This window comes from Muntiacus reevesi, chromosome 3 (assembly GCF_963930625.1).
Source record: "Muntiacus reevesi chromosome 3, mMunRee1.1, whole genome shotgun sequence".
Classification (NCBI taxonomy): Eukaryota; Metazoa; Chordata; class Mammalia; order Artiodactyla; family Cervidae; genus Muntiacus; species Muntiacus reevesi.
Genome location: NC_089251.1, coordinates 235,737,979 through 235,763,906, shown reverse-complemented (window position 1 = coordinate 235,763,906; position 25,928 = coordinate 235,737,979). Strand labels below are relative to the sequence as shown.

Below are 25,928 nucleotides of genomic sequence, written 5' to 3'. Positions count from 1 at the left end.
AAGTTTCATTGGAACAAAATATATAGCATTCTGTGGCAGGTAAACTGTGAAAGGAAAGGGTAAGTCCTAATTGCAGCTTCTATTTTCTCAGGATGGTGCTGAGTAGTAAACATTGCTATTATCTGACAAAATTACATCCAAAATCATAAAATTTTTGGTAATAAACAAATCAGGCTATAAAAGTACTAACCACCTTTGAAACATTTTTTATTTGAAATAAGTTTCACCTTTTGTAAATTCCTGAATGAGCTATTCAAAATAATAGAAATCTATATAATAACTGAGACTCTCTCATAAAATATCACTGATAATTGCAGATGGCCTAAACTTAATCTATATAACATGTACTTCATCCACTGAAGTTCAAGGATGTTAAAATATATATGTGATAGCTTAATACTGTAAACAAAAAGATTAAACTATTAAGAAGTTATAATTACACAGAATAGTCTATAATTTGACTATATTACAAAGTGGGAGAGATGATTTTGCTAATTCATTTAAGATACAAAGAAAAGAGCTCCCAATGCAGAGTGAGAAAAACATCCTGGAGCCTCTAAAGAATAACCTTTTGTTGATAGAAGATGGCAAATGTTTGAATGCTCGCAAGTGTGCATATCGCTATTCAAAAAGGATATTTAAAACACACAAACACAGTTCAGACACACATATCTGAAACACCAGTTCCTTCTATCAACTTTCAAAGGCTGCCTTACTTGTACCCACAAATGGCAGCCCAGTAGGCAGTGACATCAGACCTCGAAATGATGTGGCCTGTACAGAATGCAGTGAAGTGCAGTGCTCTACTTGTTTGCAATAGTTTTATTTTTCGACTAGTTTTTATCACACTTGGCATGAACAAGGGAACATGTGCTTTGCTAAATTTGAACTTTTAAGATGAGACTGAATTAACCGAGAACCAAAAAATTGCTTCTGAATTATCCTAAGATTGAAAAATGCCTTCCCCTTCATACTAGGAATGACAAAATAAAAGACAAATACATCTTAAAAGTTGAAATGTGAGCTAGGAAGATCCTTTCAATCAGAAAGTTTCATTAATTTGCCATTTCTTGAAACTTAAGTGTGTATCTGAATACATATATAACACACATATATAAGACATGTTTTTGTTGTTGTTATTTGGTCACTAAGTCATGTCCAACTCTTTTGCAACCCCACGGACTGTATGTAGCCCACTAAGCTTCTCTGTCCATGGGATTTCCCAGGCAAGACATATATATACTAAATAAGTATAACTCTTGCCCCAAAACTTAATCTTATATTTTTTCCTACTAGTAGTTGAACAAAATAACTATATTAGCTAAAATAACCAAGAGATATAGCCCTAGAGATGCTCTCCCTTCATAAATTCCCTCTTCCTCCTCAAAAGGTTGCCAAGATATACAAGTATAAATAATTTATATATATAATGAGTACCTTGTCATGTAGGTATTTTCAGAGTTAAAATCCAAAATAATGTTAATATAAAATTCAATTTATAAATCACAGCATATGTTTATAAGGAATCTAGTGATAAGTAATAGGTCAAACAACCTGAAAGAATCAGCTTGTGGTACAAGCTTCATCGCATTAATAATGTCACAGTTTGTATGTTTATTAAATTAAATATTACCAGCAAGGGTCTTCTAAATGCCATGTCCCTAATACTAGATCACATATTTATTTCAGAGTTAGCATAGTAAGAGGGGGAGCTATCACTAGAAGGTCTATTAAGCCATGGGCTTTTTTTTTTTCTTTTTTTTTCATTGCTTTAATGGAACTATTCAAATCAAATTTTTCACGCTATGCCTTGAACACCGCTGCAAACCATACTGTGGGTGTAAAATACATGCAAGGCAGATATAATCATCTCAGATGAGACCAGTGACTTGTACACCATCAAGTTTACTTTATTGTGAAAGCAGTGGGGTTTTCTTTCAAGAGAATATATTTTTAAATATGTTGCAACCTAATTTACAAGCTGAAGACCAGAACCAGGAAGACACAAATCTCAAAGCAACAGAATTAAACCAAGTATAATGCAATGTCTAAAATCCTGCCTACTTTGTCTCTGTCTTCCTTGAGAAATGTATCTTATCCTGGCAAAAGAAAATCTAACTGCCCAAAAGTAAATCTTGCACTCAGATTGTAAATTCAACAAATCATACAGATTCAACTTGCTTAAAAATTCTCAGCCACCTTTTAAAAGATTGATTCTACAGATATTAGGAAGAACACTTATTCTTTAAAATATTAAAATTAACCAAGCAATTGCCCACACACCAGAGTAAATTAAATATCTTTAAAATCGAATGCTTATCCTTGGTCTTTAAAGCTGCTGACTTCTTCAAAGTAAGTTTTTTTGTTTCTTTAATTCTAAAAATAAAAATAATTGTTACTGTTTCCTTTAGGGGACCTAGACTGGTCTGTTTTCACACAAGATCATAAGCTGTGTGGTTTTTCCAATCCTCATGGCTAAAACATATACACAATAAAAGAACTCATATACAGACAGAAAAGGTGCTGCACCAGAGGACAAGCAGAGTATTTTATAAAATCACTACAGACACAAATATCTTGCCCAGATATTGTTACAATGCATTTTAAATTCTCCAGGAATGTAACGACCTCTATTTAAAGGGCTTTTTTTCCCAAGCCTGCACCCTAAACAGAAAGTACAACATTCCTGAAGGCTTCAGCACGAAAAGAAGATACTTAACATCACCAAAAAAAAAAAAAAAAAGTGGGTCATAAGTAAACCAGTTTTAACAGCAGGATTTATAAGAAAATGTAAGCGCTGGAGGGAAGAAAGTTCATAAAGTTCTCTGTAGACCCTAAATTACATTTTAAGAGCTTGGAGAATGTTAAGTCAGTCCTAGAGTCTGAAACCGACCTGATTTTTTTTGAAGCAAACCCAGTAAATTTCCCCTAGGCCTAAAAAGGCTTCCATGTCCTAAATCCTAGTAGGTTGCCTGGCTTGGTTCTCGCGGAGCCACAAGCGCAGGAGGGCCGCACCTAAGGCTAGAGGCGAGGCCGGGAGCCACGCTGGACCAGGCTCTTGAAAGAACCAGAGAACCGCCTGGATTCCGGGTTTGGACCTTCGCTGGGCCCCCTGTCTAGACCCGCGGCCTGGATCCCTATCTGGACTCGCGGCCTGGAACCCGCGGCCGGAACAGCCAGAAGAGAGCAGCGCGCCCACCCAACGGCGAAGCCAGAGAGCCTGGGCCCAGGCTCAGCGGCGGGCCCAGGCCTTGGGAGCCGCCGCACTGCCGGCCGAGCTTGTGCGGACGTCCGTCCCCGCCGGCCTGGGCTCCCGGATGCACTCGGTCACAGCGCGCTCAGTGCCCGCCAGTCGGCCGCCCTGACCCCGCGGCTTCGGCCCCAAGGTGAGGCACCTAGGGCGCAGCATCTCCGGGCTCCAGCGGCGCCGGCCCGCCCCGCTCGGCCCCAAGCTGCTGGTGGGCAAGGAGTTAAGATGGCGCGCGACGCGAGTGGCGGGAAGGCTTGAGCCAGAATAAAGAGCCGCACGCTCGTCTTTTTTTTCTTCCTTTCTCTTTTTGAAAAGCCACTTTTGAAAACAGAAAATCTGCAGTTTACGGGGAGGATTCGTCATCCTTCTCCGTCCTACCCTGACTCCTACCCTCAGGGAGATAAAAAGCCAACTCGAAATCTAACCCGGGACGCGAACTCTGGTTCCCGCAGGCCCTCCCCCAAAACACTCCGATTTCCTTGAAACAGCAGCAGCTTCTCAGACACACTGACAGTGTCACTTCAGCAGACACCCAAGACTCTTTGGAAGCCAGGAGAAACGATCATGCTTGAAAGGGACAGGAAAGCACACTGCCTCAGAGAGGAGCGCGGAGCTGCAAATTTACCTCACGCTGACTCAGTCCACACAGCAGATGGTGCAGAGCTGCAAGGGAAACGACCTCCCCAATTTTTTTAAGTACTTCCTAATAGCAGCTAAGTGCGTCTTTCAGTACAAGGCACTACGTTCCTGTGAAATCTATCCTCGGCTTCTAAGAGCTTCGTTTCCGCACTTGACACCGACTCCTTTGCCCGTGGTGACTCTGGCCCGAGGGCGGCTGGCCCGGCCCGGCGCCGCGCTCCGACCCCCCGGCTCACTCCCCGGAACCCTTAGCGGCCCCGCAGCCCCTCGCCCTCGGCCTGGACGCCCCCGGGCCTCCCGGCTGCACGTGCGCCTCCTGCTCGCTGGCACCGGGGTCGCAGGAGCGCCGGGCCAGAGGATGATTACAAGAATACACCGCGCCACTTTACGCGCCACTCAGGCCTCCTGTTCTGTACTTTTTGTCCTCTTGTTTAGTTCTTAGGTGTGATCCGGGAGAAACAAACACAAAGGAAAATCAGTCATCGCTTTTCTATGTGGCAGACAAAACTCGGCGGAACGCCGTCTAGTGGCCAGATTACCCAAGGAAGGCAAATCGGTTTTGTTCCCCCCCTCCAATTTTCATTTTAATTGGTACTTTGAAGCCTCTTTACATCTGTCAAATTGCAAAGGACCTTCTCTGGGTGGTGGTAAATTTCGCCCCATAACCTGAGACTGGCCTAGGCCAAACAAGAATGCTGGACCATTTTCCACCTTTCTTGGATCTCCTTTCTCTGGAAACAAAAGTAAAAGAGAGCTCTGTGGACCCCTTGAGTAAGACGCAACTAGCCCCCTCCCAGCTGGAATATCCACATTCTGCATTTTTTCTCAAGGGATGGGGACCTGGCTTGGGCAGGATGGGCGCAGGAAATCCACTGTAGAAGAGATGGAGTGGTGCTCCACAGATACCTCCTAAAGCAAGTTTTAAACTCAGTGGTTAAATATCGACCTTTCATGAGTTTGCTCTATGAGTACTTTCCCCACTCCAACCCCTCCCTATCCCCCCAAAATAATCCACTCAAGAAATGGTAGGCCATTCTGTGTTTTCATTTACGGATTCACCACTCAACTCCAAGGCCCTGTACTTAAAGACCAGAATTTTCAACATCTGACTAAAGCTGCGATCAACAGCCTATTTTGACAAGCATTTAAATTACACTCTTCTCTTGCCCAAAGCCTCCCTCTTGACTTTGTGAAATTTCAAGAAATACTTAATGTCTTATTAAAGACTCTCCATTTCCTGCTCATGTTATTTCCTACTTACAGATATAAGGAAGCATGTACATTTTCCTGAAGAAAAAAAAAGAGTGTAACAAAGTGAACTCAACTCACAGGGAACTAACTAGTTGTAAATAAGACAGAGAAAAGTAATTACTGGTAGTGGTATATTAACAAATTTAAGAGGAAAATGGGATGTAGTTCCCACTACACAGAATGCCCCATATTGGAATAGAGACAGGCTATTCTTCCTCAGCCCTTAAAAATAATCACCTCTAATTAAATTTTCAAACTGTAAACTGCTTTCAAACACCATAGAGTTTTACCAGATTTATTTTACTTGTTATACACAGACGATACAAACGAGCAAAAAACAAAACGTTTCTCAATGGAGTGTGTCCTTGTATAAATTATTCAGTTCACAGACAAAACGAAACAAATATAAAAATCACAACATTAGATTTACAGAAGAGCCAAAATATACACACGTTTAGACCCTGAATTCCTATTAGGAAAAAAAAATCCCCCCCAATGGACTGGAATCTAGATTGAGTATTGTGTATGATGCATATTTCACATTAATTTTAAAATACAAAAAAAAGTATAGGTTTGCTACACAACATTAGAAATTCTACTAATCTATTTTCAGGGGGATCAGTGCTCCTTATCAAATATAACAAGACTTAGAGGGGGGAATAAACAGTCTTACTTGCATTAATGCTAGTGTTTTCCCAAGGAAGTCAAATTTCAGCTGTTTCTAGGTGGCGGGGAAATCATTTTCAAAACTAAAATGCAGTAAAATATACAACTCACACAATTCATCTTCACTAGACTACACTATAGTTAACCAACAATTCAGTCATCTATATCATTAGTAGAATATTCATTACAAAGATTTACAGCATATAAAGGTGGAGGGGGGAACTGAAAGATATTCAGAAACAGTTTGTCAGCATATTTGGCACCTGCACAGACCAGTAATGGATTTGGCACTTTGGGGAAAAACAAATAAGGCAAAATAATATTGCTGATGTCGAGCTATTCTATTTAGAAGGGGGAAAAAACATGTAACTCGTTAACTTTGCTTTGCAGGCATCATGCCACTTAATCGACTTGCCTATAAACAGACACCTACCCTTTACAGGTGTTTGGTCAGATTCGCCTTAGCTATTTGTGTGCAGTAGGGCACAGGGTAGTTATTTCATGCAGTGAATTGAGGAGACGTGAGAAACTCTTCATTATCTAGTCTTTCGAGTTTCCAGAGCCTCTTAGAATACTGTTAATAATCTCACAAGAAAACGTTTTTCAGGGGCGGGGGGAGTTGGAGAAAAAGGAAAAGAAATGAATGAGAAAGTTTAAGCGTGAACTGGTTTTGTGCCTTGACAATGTGAATAAAAACTAGCCATTCGTTACAATAAATTAACACTATATACAGTCATTTCACAGGCTTTGTTCCACTAGAATTATTAACATCCCTACCATCCATCCATCCATCCACTCGGGGATAAAGGACGCGCTGGGAGGGTCCAGGTTCTACAGTCAACATCCTACGGTTAATGGGGAGGCCGAGACTTGGCGGGTCGGGATCGCTGCTGCCTGACAGGACTGCCCAGGTCTCCTAAAGATGGAGAGTTTCATGAGGAGAAAGACAAGGAGAGGGTGAGAAAAAGACGAGGGGAGGGGAACCGTCAGGATAACTTCACAGAAGGAGAGTTAAGTAGGCAAACCGAAAAGGTTTACAGCCAAGTTGAAGGTCGGTGCGCTAACTGCAGAAACTGCTGTGCAAAAAAAGAAGAAGAAGAAGGTTAAAATCACACTCAGGAGACCTGTACTAATTCGCTGCAGACGGCGTTCGAGGGTCAAATAAACTGAGGGAGTGCGCGAGGTGGGGCGTGAGCAGGAGGCGCAGGGGAGAAGCGCGAGGGGCCGGCAGGGGCCGGGCCGCGGTGGGGCGCGGGGCCGGGGCGGGCAGGGCCGGCCTAGCTGTGTGAGTAGAAGCCATAGTAGCCGCCTATGTCCTTGGCGCAGTTCTTCTCGCAGTCCCGCTGGGCCAGCACCTCGCTCTTGAGCGGGGACGAGCTCTCGGACACCGGCGTGTCGGCGGGCGAGATCCGCCTCCGTTTGGCCTGCTCGTAAATCCCCGAGTCGCTCGAGTCGATGGACTTGATAGAGGAGGGCGTCTCGATCCAGCTGGAGTCGGACAGGTCCTTGGGCTTGGCGTCCTCGGCGGCGCCCGGCGGCAGGGGCGAGCGCTCGGCGGCCAGACCCTCGGCCTCCTCGCCCAGGTAGGGGTTGGCGCCGGCCATGCGCGCGGCGGCCGCGGCGCTGTTGGGCCAGCAGGGCAGCACCGAGCCCGACTTGGCGCCGCAGTACTGCGGTGGGCTGCGCGCGCCCCAGCCCGACGGGTCGGCGTAGTAGCCGAGCGGGCGGCCCGTGCAGCCAGCCGCCTGCAGCGGCAGCGCCTTCACGCCCGCCGCCGCGTACGAGAGCAGCGTGGCCGCGTTGCCCGCGAAGTCCGTGGCCGTGTCGTAGGCCGAGGCGGCGAAGTCCAGCCGGTTGTTGGCCGGAGTCACAAACCAGCGCTGCGGCGACGGCGCGCCCGGGTCCTCGGCCTGCTGCGGCGACAGCAGCCCGTTGGTGTGCGGCACGCTGCGGTCCGTGCCCGGCCCGGGGCCGGCGCCCGCGCCCGGGTGGAAACGGGCCTTGGCGTAGTTGCTCACGAACTGGTCCTGCAGGAAAGAGCCGGCCATGGCGTAGCGGGCCCCGGGCACGATCTGCGAGCGCGGGGAGTCGTTGGGCGAGGGGGTCAGGCGGTCCATGTCGCAGCCGGTGTAGATCCTGCGAGGGAGGGAGAGAGAGAGAACCGAAGGGTGGCGCAAGGTCCTTTCGGGGGCGCTAAAGAGAAGACCACCCCTGGTCGCCCACCCCCACACTCTCCACGTGTAACCTGCCGTCCAGGATAAAGACAGACAAAAGGTCACAGACTTGCATCCTCTCCAAAATAAACCGTGAAACTATAAAGGAACCGATTTGTCCATTCAGGGACCTAAAGCTGATACAGATGAAGAGGAAGGCTTCCCTCCTCTCTTGCGCTCTCTCACCAAGTGCACAGAGGGCCGAGAGAAGAGGATGCTCACCCACTTCTCCAATATATGTGCACAGATTGAGGCAGATCTGCCCAGGGGCTCGGTGGCATTTGCCCAGTGGGCCTTTCTTCTGCGGTGAGAGTTTCTGAGTGAAATTTCTAAACCGGTTACCCACTCCACATTTTTAAGACCACTTTCTGCCATCTGACACACACGCGGGGACCCCCCTGATACTGAGCATCAGATTGGCCTTGGACAGTCTTCTGAGATCCGAGGGTTACTGCTGGAAGCCTCCATGGTACTTACTGTCTATTGTTTTCCCCTGTGTGTTCCTTTAACCATCCCCCCCAACCATACAAACTAGAATTACTACGTGGAAATAAAGTCATCAATCAATAAAATTATTTTACAAAGGAAAATTATTCTTTGAGCTTCTCTCCCCAGCTTTTGATTTGTTACTGGTTAAAAAAAGGGAAAAAATGTGGGCAAACTCTTAAAAGTACGATTATCAACCTCCGCCAAGAATCTCCCACTGGTAACAGCTCATCCTTATACAACTTGACTATGTTCCAGGCACCCTTGTCTAGGGCTGTACAGATCATTATTTAACCATCACAATTTTCCAAGTTAGGTACCATTATTATCCTATCTTACAGAGGAAGACTGAGTCAAAGGAAAGTTAAATAACTTGCCCAACCACAGACAGTGATTGTGTTACTGGGAATTACCTTAGATAAGATAATCAAAGGTTCACTCTAGGCCCCACAGGGGCCTATAAGATCCCATTAGAATTGAGAAGGAACCAGAGACTGGATCAAGATTGGTAGACGTTATTTTCTCATACACATCACACACATGCCTCCCTTTTTTAGCACACACATAAATGTCTTAATCTTTAAGCAACAGACTGTTTTGAAAGAGAGCCTCAGTCTTGTAAGATCTCAATACTTTGGGGAGGAGATTCCCTAGTGAGTGGCCAAGCAAACACCCTGATCCCCCTGAACTCTTTTCCCTGTTTCTCCAAAAGTGAGCCAGGCCCAAATAACCAAGTAAGGTGGAAAGAGAGAAAGTGTCAAAAACCATTCTACTCTAAGCCATAAATCTCTAAGATAGCCATTTGTATAGCTAAAGAAGCTTTTTATGATAAATATATAGTGATTCAAGAATCAAACAGAAGTGGCTTTTCCAACAGAAGTCAACCAGAAGAGGGACAGATGAGGGTTATGCTGTGGCTGCTTGGATACAGTTTGCTGACTGAACAAAATTTCCCTCTTGAAACTTAATTCCAGTCTCAAATAAGAACAAGTAGAGGGAGGCAGGAAGGGAACATAACCAGCAAGGTGCAAATATCTTCTCTGTTTACCACCACAATATTTTTAAAAGGAAAAGAAAAAAAAACAATCTGCAAAAGATACAGTTTATATGCCCATCCAGGTCCCAACCCACTTGGGATTACCGAATTGATTTGTGCAAAATAAAATGCTTTGGAACAGATGTTCACAGCAGAATTAAAAGCTCAAAATCTACAAGGACCCCCCCCCCCCCAGTACAGAGACCAGTATCTCTGGTCTCCTGGGCCACACGCTTTCCACCGTGCTGAGCCCACCTTTTTAGATTGTGAAGAAGGACTAGAGTAGCCAAGTTTTTCTTTTTTTCTTTTTTTTCCTGGGGAATCATACTGATGAGGCTTGCTTCCTTTGGATCACTTTTGAGGGATACACTTGACAGTTATAGTGTATAACTGTACAGTTATAGTGTATAATTGTTGATGATTCTCTTCAATTTGGTATAAAAATATCAGGAGGGAAGTTTGGTATCTACCTGGAGAGAGCCACTTGTCTCCTCCACAAATTTAATCTATTCCTAATCAAAGATAGCTTCAACTCTGTAGTTCTAGCCCCAGCACTTAATGCAAGCCATGAAATTAAAATGAATGTATCCTTTCCTTCTATGGTCAGAGAAAAGTGAAGGGATCCCCACAGTCCAGAGTTAGATTTTGCCATATAACTCTTTGTGAACTCCTCAGCACTGTACCTGGGCTCTGAGCAAGAGAATGCCAGAACAAGCCCAGGAAGGCTTCAGTTTACACCTACTGTGGCCCCCAGAGGACAGCATTTTGATAGACAAGAAATGGAGATAGGTAAGGGAGGCCTGGAGAAAAGGAAATCAGCACATTTAATTAAAACACACCTAGATACAAATGATAAAAGAGGAAATATTTTTCTTTCAAAGCATAAATAATACACTGCAACAGCACCTGGGTCCTTCCCAAAGCCTGAAATGACTGCACCATCAGCTGTGCTCGTGAACTTGCCTGTAGTGGGTGCACATTTTTATTCAGTCCATGGTAAACTTGCACAGGAAAAGCTATTACACAAAACTTGGAAATGGGTAAATAAAAGTCACATATGCCAAGGAGACTGTAACAACTGCCAGAGCCACATGCACTTTCAGGCAGAATCGGGCGGTTTCAGACACAGACAATCTGAGCTGAGCATCTGCAGCACCACACACAACTCCCGCACGCGGGAACCAGGGCAGCTTCCCCAGCCAGCCAGCCCTAGGTTCCCCGCCAACAACTTTGTAATTCATATGAAAGCTAAAAATAGGTGGAGGAAACCTTTGACCCAAAACACAGAAGTACCAAGCCAGGTCACCAGAGAGAATAGGAGCCGTCAAAAAAGAAAGGGAAAACCCTGAAAACAACTGTCTTCACACTTTCTAGCTTCCAAAAGCCTTGTACAAAACAATCCACCTTTGACCCAGAGCCCAATTCCACAAATTTGAGAAGAAAGGTGCAAAACTACTTACGTATCATAATTATCCCGAAATCCTTTAGCAAAGGGGTTGTGATCTATTTTCAGTTGTGTAATCTGGAAAAGAGAAAGAAAGATTAATATAACTTTACTTTTTATACAGCAGATTGGGTGTTTAAGAATATGTCATCTGCCACTTTTTACAGGGGTTAAAGGCCTACAATTTCATTAAATAGCAAGGTTTCCCTAACTGAAAATTTTGAGGGCATGGGTGGAAAGAGGAAAAAAGTATGATGAAAGTTATGTTTAAATTAATGGTGACTAAAACTAAAGTATAGCTTTCCATTAGCTCTCCCATGTGTCCTAAACTGGTTCAAAATGCTCATTTTTTAAAATGCTTGTTATGTAAATGCACTTACTCAGGCAAAAATTTTTAAGGGGCACTTGAATTCATTCCTAAAAAATGTCGCCTATCTTAAATGCTTCATCATATTTTTAAGTTAGTCGCTTCTGATACACAACTTGAAGAACCCACAAATTGCATCTTGAAATCAGTTTTGATTGCAAGTAAATGCATATCTTTCATTTATGATATTTTCCTGTTTTAAAAGAAACGCTATCACTTCTAGTAGTCAAATCAACAGTAGTAAAATAAGTTTTTGCAAAGTTGCAAATGAGTGCTAGGAAGCTCACTCCATAGTCCCCAGTAATTTGATTTATGTTAGTTTTTAAATCATGAATATGCGTTTCTTTCGATCACCCAGAAACTGATGTTTGAAAACTAAATCAAAATTCCCAAGAGGCTCTAGAAATCCTGGTCACCTTGAAGGTGGCCCGGGTGACCCGCGTCGGAGACGAATAGGAAGAGTTTTCCCACCGGTTAGGTATACACGGAAGGGCCCCTGGCCCTACTCCTAAAAGGCAGAGCAGAGCCAGCTGTGGCGGATGTTAGTGCCCGAGCCCGGGACGGCCTCCGCTACCGCCGCGGGCCGGGGAAGCCTGCGCCGCCCGCCCGCCGCGCGCCCAGCCCCCAGGCCTCCTTACATCGGTGTTCTGGTAGGCAGTGACGGCGATGAACTGAGTCTCGGGAAAAGTGAACGTCTGCACGCGGCCGGGCTGGCTGGTGTCCTCCGTGCCGTCCTCGTTCACTTCCACTACATGCAGGCGGGGCTGGTACTTGTGCAAGGACTGCAAAACCACCATCTGTCCGGCGGAAAGAAAGGGAAGCGCCCGGCGGCACGTTAACGCGGTCTGCGTGCAGGGGGCTGTGAGCCGCGGGCCGTGTGGAGTCTGCGAGGAGCCCGCCGCCCCGGGAAACGGATCGCGGGCCTCGCCCGGCTGGTGACTGGCTGGCCGAAGCAGACCGGCCCTCGTTCCACGCAACGCCCGAGCACCGGAGGAAAACCGAACCCGACCGCCCAGCCCTCACGGCCCTTCTCCCAGTTCTCCTTTAAGGAGCAACAAAGATTTTCACAACCTGCAGATCCTGCGCACTCCCTTCTCAAATCAACCAAATATTTGTACTTGTGAAGGTTGAGAACTCAGGAATTGGGCCAGGGAGTGGGGGCGAGGGGGACAAGAACAACTTGGTAGATTGTTTAATATCGACGGAAATAGAATTATTAATAAGTCTCTTTAATGAAGCAAAGAAACATGTGTCGTTCCTCATGTTAATTTAAAGTGATGAACTGGATCTTAGGCAGGAACGAGTGTGTATAAATGAGTGTGCGTGAGAGAGAGAGAGAAGTGAGCGCTTGAGCCACTGACCTGCCCATTGTTGTTTGACGCTCCTTTGTTGTTTGTAAGTTTTAATTTTCCAAAAGAGATTTCTTGACGCATCCAGTGAGCCCCCGTGTTGGGGGAATCCGGATGCATATAGACCCGATTTCCTAGAGAAAGAGACACGTTGTTTACATGTGCCCGGGGCACTGCCCAGCCCCAACTCCTCACCATGCAGGACACACACACACAGAGACACACACCCCTTATTCCACTGTAAGGCCCATTAGCTGGGGCTTTTTTAAGGCCGCGCTTTCTTCCTATTAACTGGGAATGATTAAAATAGCTTTTGCATAATCCTCCCCCTTCTCGTCGCTCAGTCTCTCCCCCATCCTCCTAGTTTCCTTTTAGAAGTCATTGGCCGATCGTTTTAAAAGTCGCTCGAGCCAGTCCACAAAGGCTTTAATTAATCATTCTCACCTAAATAAGTGTCAGGAAGACGTGTTAATTGGAAGGACTTGCCTTGCACATTGGTGTCCGCTTTGCCGCAAGGAACCCATTTGCCTCCTTGAAACCTCCAGTGATTGGGATCCGCCAAAATCACATCCACAAAAATATTGTAATGAGCCGTGGGATCGAGACCAGAAATGTTAAAACTTAAAAAAGGAAACATGCGCCTATTTAAATTAGGGAGGGGGGAGACAACAAGGGGGGAAAAAAACATAAATGTTAAAGATTAAATGCAAGAAGCGCGGCGCCAGATAGCAAAGCAAAACTTATTCTCAGCATCGATGAGCGAACGTTTGCTGGATTGGAAAAAGGGTGGTGGGGGAGAAAAAGAAGAGGGACTGAAGTCTGGGAGATCGGCGAATGAACTGGAATGGGGAGTCGGCAGGTATCACTGCCCAGGTGGAAAGCGAGGTTGGCGACCCGAATCTCCACCTGTCGGTGTATCGGGCATTGATGCGTCCCTCCCATCTCCCGGCCACAGGCCAGGGCTCTCCCCCTCTCTCTCTCTCCTTTCTCCGGCCACTGACTGGCTCTCCGACCACCTTTCTAGAGCGGGGAAACCCACCCCACCCCACCCCCCGCCCCGCTCCCCGACATCACCGCGGTGGTTATACCTTCCACTTTCCGTTTTTCCAACACCAGCCAACTCTAGGACGCGCCACAGCGCCTTCCACTCCGCTCCCGACCCCAAATCGTCGCTGCCGCGGCGGTCACAGCCCGGGTACACATGCCCCCCGGCCGCGCCTGGAGCAGCGGCAGCCAAGAATGTAGCATTACCTTCCCTGTTTGGTGATGATCATCTCCGTTTGGTGCCGGTGAAATTTCAGCCAGAGGGGCCTGTTGCACAGGTACACCTGCGCTTTGCCGGGCACCAGCCCGGGCTGTGTGGAGGAGAACTGGTAGAACGGGGCTCCCTGGTAGGAGTGGCCGTACTGCTGTGGGTAGGGGTAGCCGGCGGTGGGGTAGCCCTGCGGTGAGGAGTTGGACAGGAGGCTGTTGTAGGCTCCGTTGGTGATGACCGGGTGGTGGGCCATGTAGCGGCTGGGGCTGCCGATGGAGAAGGCGGGGTGAGCCGGTCCGTGCTGGCCGGGGTACGGGAACATGGCACTGGGAGCAGTGGTCGCGGACTGTGGCTGGCTGGACTGAGACAGGAGGTAGCGATCCGCAGCAGAGCCATCGAAACTGTGACGAAGCTCAGAGACCCCGTCCAAGACAGGAGAGAGTTTACTTCTCTGGACGTCCCCTGGTGAGTCCTTGGAGTCAGGAAAATTGTCTGTATCTGACTGATTCGTCATCCCCCTGGTAATTTTTTTCAAAGGTGAACTTCTCTCCAGGTTGTCAGTGGTCGAGATAATGGGATGATCGTGGAGGACAAGCTCAGATCCGCCTGAATGTGGGTAGCTGCTGCTCACATTGAGAAATTTCTTGGAGAGCATGATAGAAGGAGAAAGGCAGTGCTCCAGCTGCATAGCTCTAGAACCTGAACACTCGCCCTCCTGTCCCTGGTTTTTAAAGTCCTATTTATCATAAACTAGAAATCCACAGACCCCCTCACTAGACAGAAAGCACTTCAACCAGCAAATGCTTCTCAAAGGTTTGATTTACTTTTTTTTTTTTTCCTGGGAGAAGAGATTGGCCAATTGACACTATGCAGCAATCAGAAAAGGCTCACTTTTGATCTTGCTGCTTGTGCAGCCGATGAAACGGCTCCTGCCATTGGTTAACTGCTGACAGTAATTTAATTAGATAGACATTAATTAGGATAATCACCTGGCTCCTGGTCGCAGCGATCATGGCAAATTGAAGGGGATGATTTTATTGTTGGTTTAGGGGGGTGGGGAATGTGTGTTGGTTTTACGTGAGCACTGTTGTGTCACCTTTAAGCTTTGTGACCACTGCTTTAGGAAGATTCAAAGATGTGCAATTTACTAAACATTTCCTACCTACCCCCTCCCCCTTCTTCGGAGCTGAGGGGCGGAGGAGGGAATTCGACGATGCTAGGAGACTTTTCGGATCTGAATGAGCCAAATATTCAGTTGAATGTAACGATTTCAAGTGCAAAGTATACAAAGCGCGAGCCGGTGGCCTCTTCTCGCCCTGTAAAAGTTCCAGAGTCTGTCTTTTCCAGTTAATACAGAAGCACAAGACACCTGAGCTAGTCCTTTGTGATCAGGTCCTACGTGTCCTCAACGAACACCCCCACCAACGCACACCCTTTTAACTCCATACAGAAATAAATAAATCACTGCTACTGAGCGCCACAGCCATGAAAGTGAGCGGCAAGGGGGAGTCGAGGGGGAGAAAAGCAAGCAATTCAGCCACCCCATCCACCCACCACGGGAAGATTCGGTTTCTTGGTTGAGCACAGAAACAGTGACAATCAATGATCTCCTTTTTAAGTTTTGAAATAATCATAAGCTGTCGGGTTGAAGTGCCTTAATGTATTTGCAGTGATGTTTACGAGGTCTTTCCTAAATATTTAATCAGCGAGCTTGGTCGCAGATTATCTGAAGAGCATCTAACTGGGGGCAGGCGCCATGCATCCCTCACGTCCCACTGCACTTCCTTCTCTCAGAGGTACGGCCTTGGCGACAGGTTCAAAAGCCTCGCCAGGAAAAGAGAGGGCCGAGTCCTCGCGCAAATGGGTTCGCTAGAAGCGCTGATCTGGGGAGACAGAGTGGAAGCGGTGTCAACGCAGTGATCTTTATGGAAGACGCGCGCGCGCGCGCGCGCGCGCGTGTGTGTGTGTGTGTGTAATGTTTATATAATCTGGAGGGGAGAAAAAGAATCCATGCCAATAATTTTAAAATGAGAAAGAATTTAAAGAGGGATAGAGAAAAGAACCAGTTTAAAAGGATGCTGGCACAAATAGATGGCACGAGGCAAGCAACCCCGAGGTGTAAGAAGAGATCTCCTGATACTGGCTCCACAGAGCAACTTAGTCTCCGCCCGAAACGGAGCGCCAAGAGCAGCAGAGGGTTCACCGCCCAAAGCTGCTTCGCGTGGCCGGCACCCGCCAGCCTGCCCTCCTGTGGCTTTCCCGGGACGGCCGAGCCGCGCGGGAACCAGGAGGAGGAGCGCAGCGCCAGAGCTCGGCTCGGCCCCGCGAGCTGGCTGGCGGGCCGGCTCCACGCGGGGCACCGCGGGGGCCGGCGGCGGGAGAAGCCACCCCCGCGCTCGGCGCTCGGCCCTAGGCCAGCCGCCTTGCTCCGGCTCCATTGTCTAAGGTCTCTAAGCGCCCCGAGAGTAGGTTCCCCAGCACTCTGGCGATCGCGAGGGGGACCCGCCCGGATACCCGGGGAGCGCGGCGGCTGGCGCGTACCCCAGGGGGACACACTCTTTCCGTGCCGGAGGCTCGGCCTGGGCGCCTCCGCCCGGTGGAGCTCGTGCCTTCCTCCGAGAGCGTCTCTGCCTTCCCCTCGCCCCCGCCGCTCCCGGAGGGAAAGGGCGCCCGGGACACTGGGTGGGTCCTGCGCTTGATAGCGAGGGGTTGCCAGACTCGACCTGTGCCTATGCGGGCGCATTTGGAGAGCGCCGCCTGGGTGGGCCCAGCGGTCAGCGTCCAGCCCGGACTGCGCCCCCGTGGCGGTTCGGGCGCCTCGGCCGCAGTGGGCATCAGCTGTGGCCTCCACCACGGCGCCGCAAGCAAGGTCCGATGCGGGCGGCCCAGGGCTGGAAGGGTTGATGACCAGATGCCCCAGACTCAAGCCGAGATAGTTTTCTAGGAGAAAAATACAGCCAGACCCCGTTTTCCTTTAAAAAGCTTCATAAACAAGCAGGTGCTTAATTACTAACCTGTTGGGAGGTGGGAGAAGGGACAGTGGCTATAACATTACTGATGCTTTTTTTTCCCCTCTTACCTCTATCGCCATTTCTCCTGAGAGCCTTTTGCCCTGTTTTGCCTACTGTTGCTTTCTCCTTTCATTAACTTCTTTGTCCCCGAATGCCTTTCTTTCCACTGTTTCCAAGGTTGCCCACCTCTCACTCCCTCAGTGGGACAGAGCCTTAAGAATGTAGCAAAAAAGGAGAGACTACCTGGGCTCTTAGTCAGGTTTTTTTTATTCCTAGTACCCTGAGTTGGCTTTTTTAAAAAATGAAGAATGCGAAAATGACATGTTAAAGTTCAGAAGAGGGAGAGTGCACCTTTCTCAGTTTTTAAGGCATTGGATTAGAAGATAAACAGCAACACTCACTCAGATAATCAGGACGGCATTCAATGATTCCCCAATACAGGTTTATGCCTTTAATATGCACGATCAAGAAGGAAAACTAAGGTTTTTCTCAGGACCAGCACACCTGCTCTTGCCTCGTACTTCTGTAGAGCTGGGCTTCTCGAACTTTAAAAGTTGCATACGACCCACACCAGGATTCTTGATTCTGATTCAGTAGGTCTGTACGTATGATGAGCTCCCAGAAGACCCAGGTGCTCCTGGTCCAAGCAGATCACACTGAATAGTAAGGCTGGAGTTTTTGATGCTCCCATACTAGTCTAAGAGGAAAGCAGGACATCTGAGGCAAGTTTTGGTTCTAGCGCAGCAAAATCCATAAATGTGCTCATATAAGCACACATGTACACACACACACACCTGAAGTGGCTTATAGAGCTTGTGGTTAAGTAAGTTGTTTCAATGCCTGCCTAGGCTATCAGGCTGCTGCTGCTAAAACAGATGTGCATTCCAAGGCAAAGGTGTTCACAAAGCCTCTTTGGGCATCCTCCTTTTGATGGACTCCAAATCTGTAAAAATTTAGGGTTTTTGCTAGAAGGGATTTTGGTAAGGTTTTGAAATTGGGACTGTCTCCAACATGAATCAAGTGGGAGAACATGGTATGTGACTGTGGGAAGTCCAGGAAGATGAAGTGACCAAGTAAGAACAAAAGGCAGGCCTTGTATAATAAGCCTTCTCAGTCATTTTATTCACTCAGGAGCTATTTTTCAGGGGGAACTTAAGTGAAAGAGAAAGAAAAAAAAGTTTCCAATGGAATGTTGAGAACAGCCCCTCAATTACTGAGACCTTCTTCTGAGGGCATATTGTACCAAAAAAATCTTTACTAGCTTTCATGAACAGTATCTGTGAAAGAAGTCACAGAACCTTATTTATGTATGGGGGAAAATCATGTATGGAAAAAAACCCAGCTTGCACACAAGTTTAAAGCAGGCAAAAGGAAAACTTCTACTAACTTCAACTCTTATATTTTAATTGTAAATGGTTAGCTGTTATAATCCCAACAATTAATACATATTACATGTCCTACATATAATATACCATCACTGTCTTTAAGAGAAGAAACCACAGGACAATCAAGAAATGCTCAAAACACCTCTTATTCCACCAAAAATGAGACTGTGAAACATACTGGGAATTTAAGCCATTTCCACTTAGGTTTCTAGCAACTTTTCATTAGGCTACCAACGAAAGCCTAGGATTATTCAAATGGGACAGTAATTTGGTTCATCATATTATTCATACCACCTCCAGCAGAGGCTAAGTCTCAGTTCTAAATCCCCAAGTAAACTCCCCTTTAATGAAGCCTTAGAAACATTTTTAGCATATTTTCACAAAGGGAGAGACAGAATTAAATGTTATTTGTCTCCACACTTTTTGCACATTTCTTGGAGCACCTGGTAAGGTAATGTCCCATGAATGAGTACTAATGAGAACAATTACTTATGTACATCAAGTCAGAAACAGGTTGAAATATCTCTGAAAACTGCCATTAGTCAAATTTTTGTCTTTATCAGGAAACTGGGTCCATCTCAGTTAATTTGAGATGAGAGAGAACAATGACAAACTTATTGCTTATGTACTCAAGATATTAAATTCACATTATGGCTTCATTTCTCATTTTGCTCTGAAGACATTACACACCTTCTACAGCTGTCTCAGCTAAAGTCTAGCGAAGTATGCAGCAGGCAACTAACTCCCAGACAATCTCAACAATGTTGGTGGAACATACCCTTTAAAAAGAAAATCACAGAAGTCTAAATTTAAATTGCCTCCCTTTTCTTCTTATATTACTTATCTGAAATACTGGAAGTATAATGTGTTAACAAGATATTGAGTATACAATATTAACTTGTGACAAATACTTATAATATGTCAACATTTTTCTGGGTTACTCACTTATGAGGTAGCCACTCATTAATGGCAGTCATTTTACCTTTGTGAAGTTTTGTTATCATACTGATGTTTTGTGTTGTCTTAAATTGCAAAGGGAAATGTATCTTTGTGTGAGATATCTAGAGCACTGTCAAATGTTAATTCTGTCAATTCCACCCAGTGCCAAAAAGACCTCAGGAGACATAGATTGTAAATGTATTTTATTTTGTAAGCAACAATCAAAATATATTTGTGTTACTGATTTCTTCAAATATTAAACGGGATCTTAACAAAATTTGTCCACTTTGATGTATTCTTATACAACTTTGGAATCTGCAAAGACCCTGACTAAAGAAACAGAAGTAATTGCACAATGGAGGCTGAAGGTGTTACAGTGCTGCAAATGATGCCAGATGTCTTACTTTTAACCAAATACACCTTCAGAGGTCCCTTGATTTTCAGCATTAGGAATAACAGAGGACTATACACTGAAAGTATCACTAAAAGCTTTTTCCATTACTTTATTTAAATACAACAGTATCCAACATAGCTGCTAAACACTGGACAATATTTGAAGTCATAAGTACATCCACATGTTCCTCCAAATGACGTTTGGGGTCCTAGAAGAAAAAAAGAAAGAAAGGAAAAAAAAAACAAGAACCATATTACTGGTAGATGAATTGCTTAGATTTTTTTTTCAGTAGCTGATGAAATCGGTAAAGAAAGCCAAACTTAAATGTATATATATATTTTAAAATTTTGTTTTCCTAATATGCTATTACATTTTCAGGATTACTAAATCTGTTAAAATGTTAAGGAGCTGATAAAATAAATGAAAGGCTGATTTACACAATGTTATGATTGCAGCAGAAATTATAAAGAGTCACAAGGAATTCTATACAGTTTGAAATCATCTGATAAAAAATATTAAGAGTATTTTATATGTATCTATAAGCTTGATTATAGGTGTGTATTTTCTGCCATTCACATATATTCAATGTCTGAGAGGGTACTTTGCTCAAAGCAGACACATACCAATAGGTAAGAGTTCAATGTGAATCTCATCACTTCCTCTATAATTTTAATTTAATTTCTATATGACTTTAATATTTCACAAATAGTACTTTAAATCAGAAATACTCTTGGATCAAAAGTCATATTAGTAACTTAAAAATTTAAATACAATTTGGATCAATTCTAAAATGTTAAGACTATTTCATGTAGCTATTTTGAAAAAATGTATCACAGAAAAGAATGTAGGTACAATCCGTTAACGTAAACCTGATCAAATCTGTATTTGAAATATGAGTCAAAAATAAGGCTTAAGGTTGCACTGTAATAAAGAAAGTTAAATTAAAATGCTTAATATACATTTATGTTTAAGGCAGACCTGATTGAAATATTTCAACTAAAAACTTGAAAGCTTTAAAATAAAGGGTATACATTGTACAAAATAAAAAATTCTCAACTAAAGCATTATTTTCTTATATGCATTGCTAAAATACCAAGAATCCTAACTTTAAAAAAATGTTCACTACTGAAATTACTTCTTGGCTGTTGCTTTCTGAACTACAATTTCAATACGTTGATTTCTTTAAAACACCCAGAGGCACACCACGCTACAGATAATTTCAAATAAATAGACCATAATATTAAATTTCCTTTAGTTAAAAAAAAAACGAGCCTTAGGGCATTTTAGGTGAATGAGTCTAACACTGGCGAGAGAAAAAGACACTGGTCTGATTCCATTATAGCCAGTTTTGCCTTTGCCACGCACTAGGCCAAACTAGTGAAGCATGATATTTTAAAAAATGATTGTGATGATTATTAAACTTTGCAATTATATATATTTTCAGTTTCATTTTTTATTTACTCCTTTTATTTGCTGCTAACTGTTAAACTGAATCTACATCAAGAAACTATAGCAACAGAGTCATTTATTCAAGAAATAGTTACTGAATGCTAGGTTCCAAGGTGGTGATCTAATATTACATATTAAAATAAAATATGTAGTGGGAAAAGACAACAAGGGTGACTGTATCACACAGGATGAAAGAATAAGATGAATTATATCTCATTTTGGTTTTGGAGGGTTTCTACCGTTATTTAAACCATGATATTCAGAATGCAGTGGGATTTGTCTTTGTCAATTATGATATTTAAGTTAGAACCTTTGCCCCTACTGCTCTATTGGAGTAACTGGTTTTGCGGCAAATTGGTAACACACTTCCCGCAGTTATCTACATTACTTCTTGTGGCAGCTGGGTGATTCTTAGAGATTTCCCATCCAAGAATGGTCCTGGCCCAAACCTACATAGCTTGTGAGATGTGATGGGATCAGAGCATATGGTAGGATGGCTGAAAGCAAAGACAGCTTAGTGTCTTGCATCTGAAATATCAAGATTCTGCCAACATCAGCAATATGATAACCATGTTCCATGAAATGAAAAAATGTAATCAACATTCTTTAAAAAACAGTCTAATTAATCTGTAGATTCTTTTAATTGGTTGGTGTGTTCCCCCCAAACCTTCAGAAAAATAGGAACTAAAATATATATTTCATCTTGGTAAAGTGAAAGAGCAAATACTTGAAACCCTTTCTCTTCACTCAGTAAAATCCAACAGGGCTTTAAGCTTTCTCAAGAATATTACCTATAAATTGAAGTCTACATATTGACAAATTATATATCATTTAAAAAACTGTTATGTATGAAATAAACCCACCATTTTATTATCTTCAAGGATAATATTATTTTAGATAAAAACAATACTTGGAAAATTAACTCAGGATGCAAGTTTCCTAATTTATTTCTACTATTTTCACTAAAGATAGTCTCTCATAGGTATATATTTGTGATTTACTTCTCTATAGATGGCAAAAAGACTCTGACATCAAATAATTCAGTGACCTTTAAAATTAGCATCACATTTACATGACAGAAGAAAAATGTAGAGTGAAAACAGGGGAGAAAAAAAATCTTACAGGCTCCAAAATAGTTTTAACTCTCAAGAACATGTTATTATGTGACTATATAACCTATTACAGTACACCTTACCTGCTTGCCAACATTCTTTATTGCCAGCTGTTCAGGGGTCATCTTATCTTCTTCTTCTACAGCCTGTGAAGGAAACACAAAGGACAGAGTTTCAAATTCTAAATGTGCTTTTCCCACTGCAAAATAATCAAAGATGATGATGATCATTAATTTTCATTCATGACTCTTTTATTCAAGCAATTTATTGGGCAAAAAAGCAGTTCTGCTAATCCTTCAGGGTAATAAAAACTATCACCACCATCGTTTTGAAAACAGACTTGAGAAATTTGCCCAAAAAAACCCCCCAAAAACTGAAAATATCAAATTGGATCACCAAATGGAAGTATTAACCATTTGAAAACTGTTATGGAATTATCTGATGGATGGCTAAACGGGAGGAAGGAAGAACCTAAGGCAGCTGCTTGTGGCACTGGAGTACTAACTAGTTTGTCTTCTTTTCCTACTTTCTCTATGTTTCTCCCACAATTTCCTATTATTTTTGTCTCCTTTTTCTTGTCGGCCAAACCCACGCACACCCAGTATCTATTAGGAGGCTTCCCAGGTGGCACTAGTGGTAAAGAACCTGTCTACCAATGCAGGAGACATAAGACACACAAGTTCAGTCCCTGGGTTGGGAAGATCCCCTGGAGGAGGGCATGGCAGCCCACCCCAGTACTCTTGCCTGGAGAATTCCATGGACAGAGGAGCCTGGTGGGCTACAGCCCATGGGGTCACAGAGTCAGACCCGACTGAGCACAGCACAGCAAAACACTCAGGAGCAAAGGACCTGCTGCTGACTTCTGACCCACACCTAACAGATCATGTAGTATCTTCCCTTAATACTTTCACATGTTTAAATCTCTAAAAGTAAAATACGTACTCAGAAAAAATTCTCATTTCTCCATATGATTTTTCATAATCATGAACAAATAGAGTAATCTGAGGTGTTCAACACCAAAAAATTACTTGAATTAAATGCCAAATCAAGGAAATATTAAATCAATCAAACCATATAAACAAATCACTTTCTACTATTTTCATAGTCAGCTACAAACTTTTATGTGTATGATCATAAATTCTCTAGAATAATTTTGAAATAATTACAGCATTTATATTAGCTACCTCTCTTGCCCTCTACCCTAATAATGGCACCACCACATAACTATTGAGAATTCTAAGTTTAAGGAACCTCCTTTTTAACAGTTTTGAGTATGCCACTGCCTGATACTAGGACTCTGCATCAGGTGAACTTCTAGTCTATGATTTATTCATAGCATTTTAATAAATGGAAAATGAAGAAAATTTAAGTATCATCAATCTTAAGAAACAATATCACAGCACTTAATATGGTTACAAAGCGTGGGGGGTAGGCAGTGAGAAGGTAGGGGTAGAAAGCAGGAAACCAAAATCCCAGTGAGGGTTAGATTTGGATACTCTAAACTTAATAATCTCACAGCTGCCAAATTTCTTCATGTGTGAACAATGAACATGTAGGAAATGCAATCATCAGACATTTCCCATAAACTGGGAAGTTTGGCTGCATTTCACACCTTCTTAATAGTTTTGTAAACAGAGAACTTGAAAATGAGCAAAGATGGCAAGTATCTAATTTTATAAATGGACAAACTATCTGGAGAATTTTCCCCAGTAGAACCAGCCTAAAGAAAAAAGATGGTGAATAAGTACTGTATCTATCTACTGATTATTACAGGATCCTTATTTACAACACATCATTAGGAAATATATTTATGACTCATAAGACTGAAAGAAGAGAAAATAAGTTAATAACACTCCAAATCCAGAATTCCCTAGACAGAGAATATGTTCATTTTCAGAGTCAGATGTCACTCATTATTCTCAGCTAGCTAAAAAAAGAATCTCCAAAACTGTGTCTCCCATTATCTTAGTGTTTTACATACATGCAAACACTGGCAACACATAAAAAGTTTGTCTTTCTAAATTACCTTTACAAATCATGACACTGTATCTTACCAATCTGAAAACATTAGATGAATGGAACAATTCACATAAGTTTGTACTCTATATCCATTCAGTGTTAGTTGTTCCATGCTCATGCCAACAATAGTACTTTACAGTATTGGAAGGAGGTAAGGGTTTTGGAATTTGGCTCAAAATACCAATCCATGTACAAAACAGTTATTATGCAGTATTCTGGAGTGTTGCAAATATCAAAATGGCAGACATGCAAAGATGAAAGTAAAAAACCACTTAAAGCATTGATCTTATTTGAAAGGTTAAACAATATAAAAATAAAAAGAATATAAAAAGCTCTCACTCAGTTTTTTAAATCTTTTATATCATTTAACCACTTTACCAATTAGTTTTTCCATTTCCAATAATTAAAAGAGAGAGTTCACAAACTCTTTGAGAAGTGCAGATGGTAAAAAGTACTCCCAGCCATAGATGCCATCTGGAAAATGAGGAGCAGCTGTAGATTTAGGCATATACGAAGGTTGCAAACCCCCATGACAAAAGAGTAAGCACATCTCTTACATTCTGAGATAGACCAGATCATCACAACAAACCCCTAAATATTTTCTCCATCTACCTAAGTTACCTTTATCACTTTACCATTCTGGGCAAGACCAGTTCGTCTTCATTCTGGCTAGTCACCAGGAAAAATTAAGAAATGGTACCAGCAGAAACAAATGAAATTCAGGCACAGGCAATGTCCTCATAGGGGAACTTCTGTGTTTATGGCAACTTCTGTGATTTGGCATCAAATTTTGCTTTTGCATTCGTGCTCTTCGGTTTACTCAACCAACAAAAAAGCACTGAAAATGTTTGTGGCTATTCACACTTGAAACGTTTTTAACAGTTTATCAACAAAGACCCCCAGATGGCTATCCCATCATGCACGGTCTGCACAGTTCTAAGAAATTCCTGGAATTTGGTCTGTTATGTTATCACAATCCCCTCAGATGTACCCCCTATCTTAAAGAGGCTTTTACCAAACCCATTAATCTCACTGTCTTTTTTCTGGTAATGGCCAAATTTCTCAAATGGAAAACCTCTGTTTTAAATTTGACCATTTTAATTTTCCCTTTGACAAACATGGATTGGATCCTGGGCACTTCATTAATATGATTTTAAGGATCTCTCCACCTTGTAAATTCCAATAGATTCCATTTACCTGGACTTTCTGAAGACCTTTTCTAATACACCCTCTTCTTTTTTAATTCTTTAACCTCTGCTTTTATGACATATGTCTCTTATTTCACTTTATTGTTGTTCAGTCACTAAGTCGTGTCTGAACAGTTGTTCAGTCACTGTTGTGACTGTTGTTCAGTCACTAAGTCCATGGGGTCGATTCTTTGCGACCCCTTGGACTGGAGCATGCCAGGCTTCCTTGCTTTCACTATCTCCCAGAGTTTGCTCAAACTTGTGTCCATTAAGTTAGTGATACCAACCAATCATTCCACCCAAGCCCATTTCTTGGGCTTCTTTTTTTCCCTTTGACATGTTTGCTGTATTCACTCTATAACATGCCATGCTCCCATTTAAGCACATGCTTTATAAAAAATCACGTGAATGGTATATTATTTCATCATTAATGCCAGTGAACATAACATTGTACTTTTTTCTTGATTTTTATACAG

The 25,928-nt window shown here is 43.4% G+C and overlaps 2 protein-coding genes across 3 annotated transcripts in view; both read right to left on the bottom strand.

The window, feature by feature from the left end:
• Window positions 1-7,083: 7,083 nt before the first annotated feature.
• TBR1 (T-box brain transcription factor 1) lies at window positions 7,084-14,644 on the bottom strand. Its single transcript, XM_065927868.1, has 6 exons — window positions 13,953-14,644; window positions 13,188-13,342; window positions 12,714-12,835; window positions 11,991-12,149; window positions 11,002-11,063; window positions 7,084-7,942 (listed from the first exon to the last, which is right to left on the bottom strand). The coding sequence occupies exons 1-6, from the start codon at window positions 14,642-14,644 to the stop codon at window positions 7,084-7,086; spliced, it is 2,049 nt and encodes a 682-aa protein (XP_065783940.1).
• A 4,833-nt stretch (window positions 14,645-19,477) lies between these two features.
• PSMD14 (proteasome 26S subunit, non-ATPase 14) overlaps window positions 19,478-25,928 on the bottom strand; it is a 99,367-nt gene continuing 92,916 nt past the window's right edge. For both annotated transcript variants that reach the window (XM_065931644.1, XM_065931643.1), the window contains 2 exons: window positions 22,330-22,392; window positions 19,478-19,893 (listed from right to left, as the gene is read on the bottom strand). In XM_065931644.1, the coding sequence (XP_065787716.1) occupies window positions 19,795-19,893; window positions 22,330-22,392 (162 nt within the window). In that variant the 3' untranslated portion in view covers window positions 19,478-19,794. The remainder of the gene's footprint in view (window positions 19,894-22,329; window positions 22,393-25,928) is intronic.

Coding starts and splice junctions, on each gene's coding strand:
- TBR1 (XM_065927868.1), bottom strand. CDS start 14,644: ATGCAGCTGGAGCACTGCCTTTCTCCTTCTATCATGCTCTCCAAGAAA. Junction 12,836..13,187: donor AGCGGACACCAATGTGCAAG/GCAAGTCCTTCC, acceptor CTCTTTCTCTAG/GAAATCGGGTCTATATGCAT. Junction 7,943..11,001: donor TTTCGGGATAATTATGATAC/GTAAGTAGTTTT, acceptor CCTCCCTCGCAG/GATCTACACCGGCTGCGACA.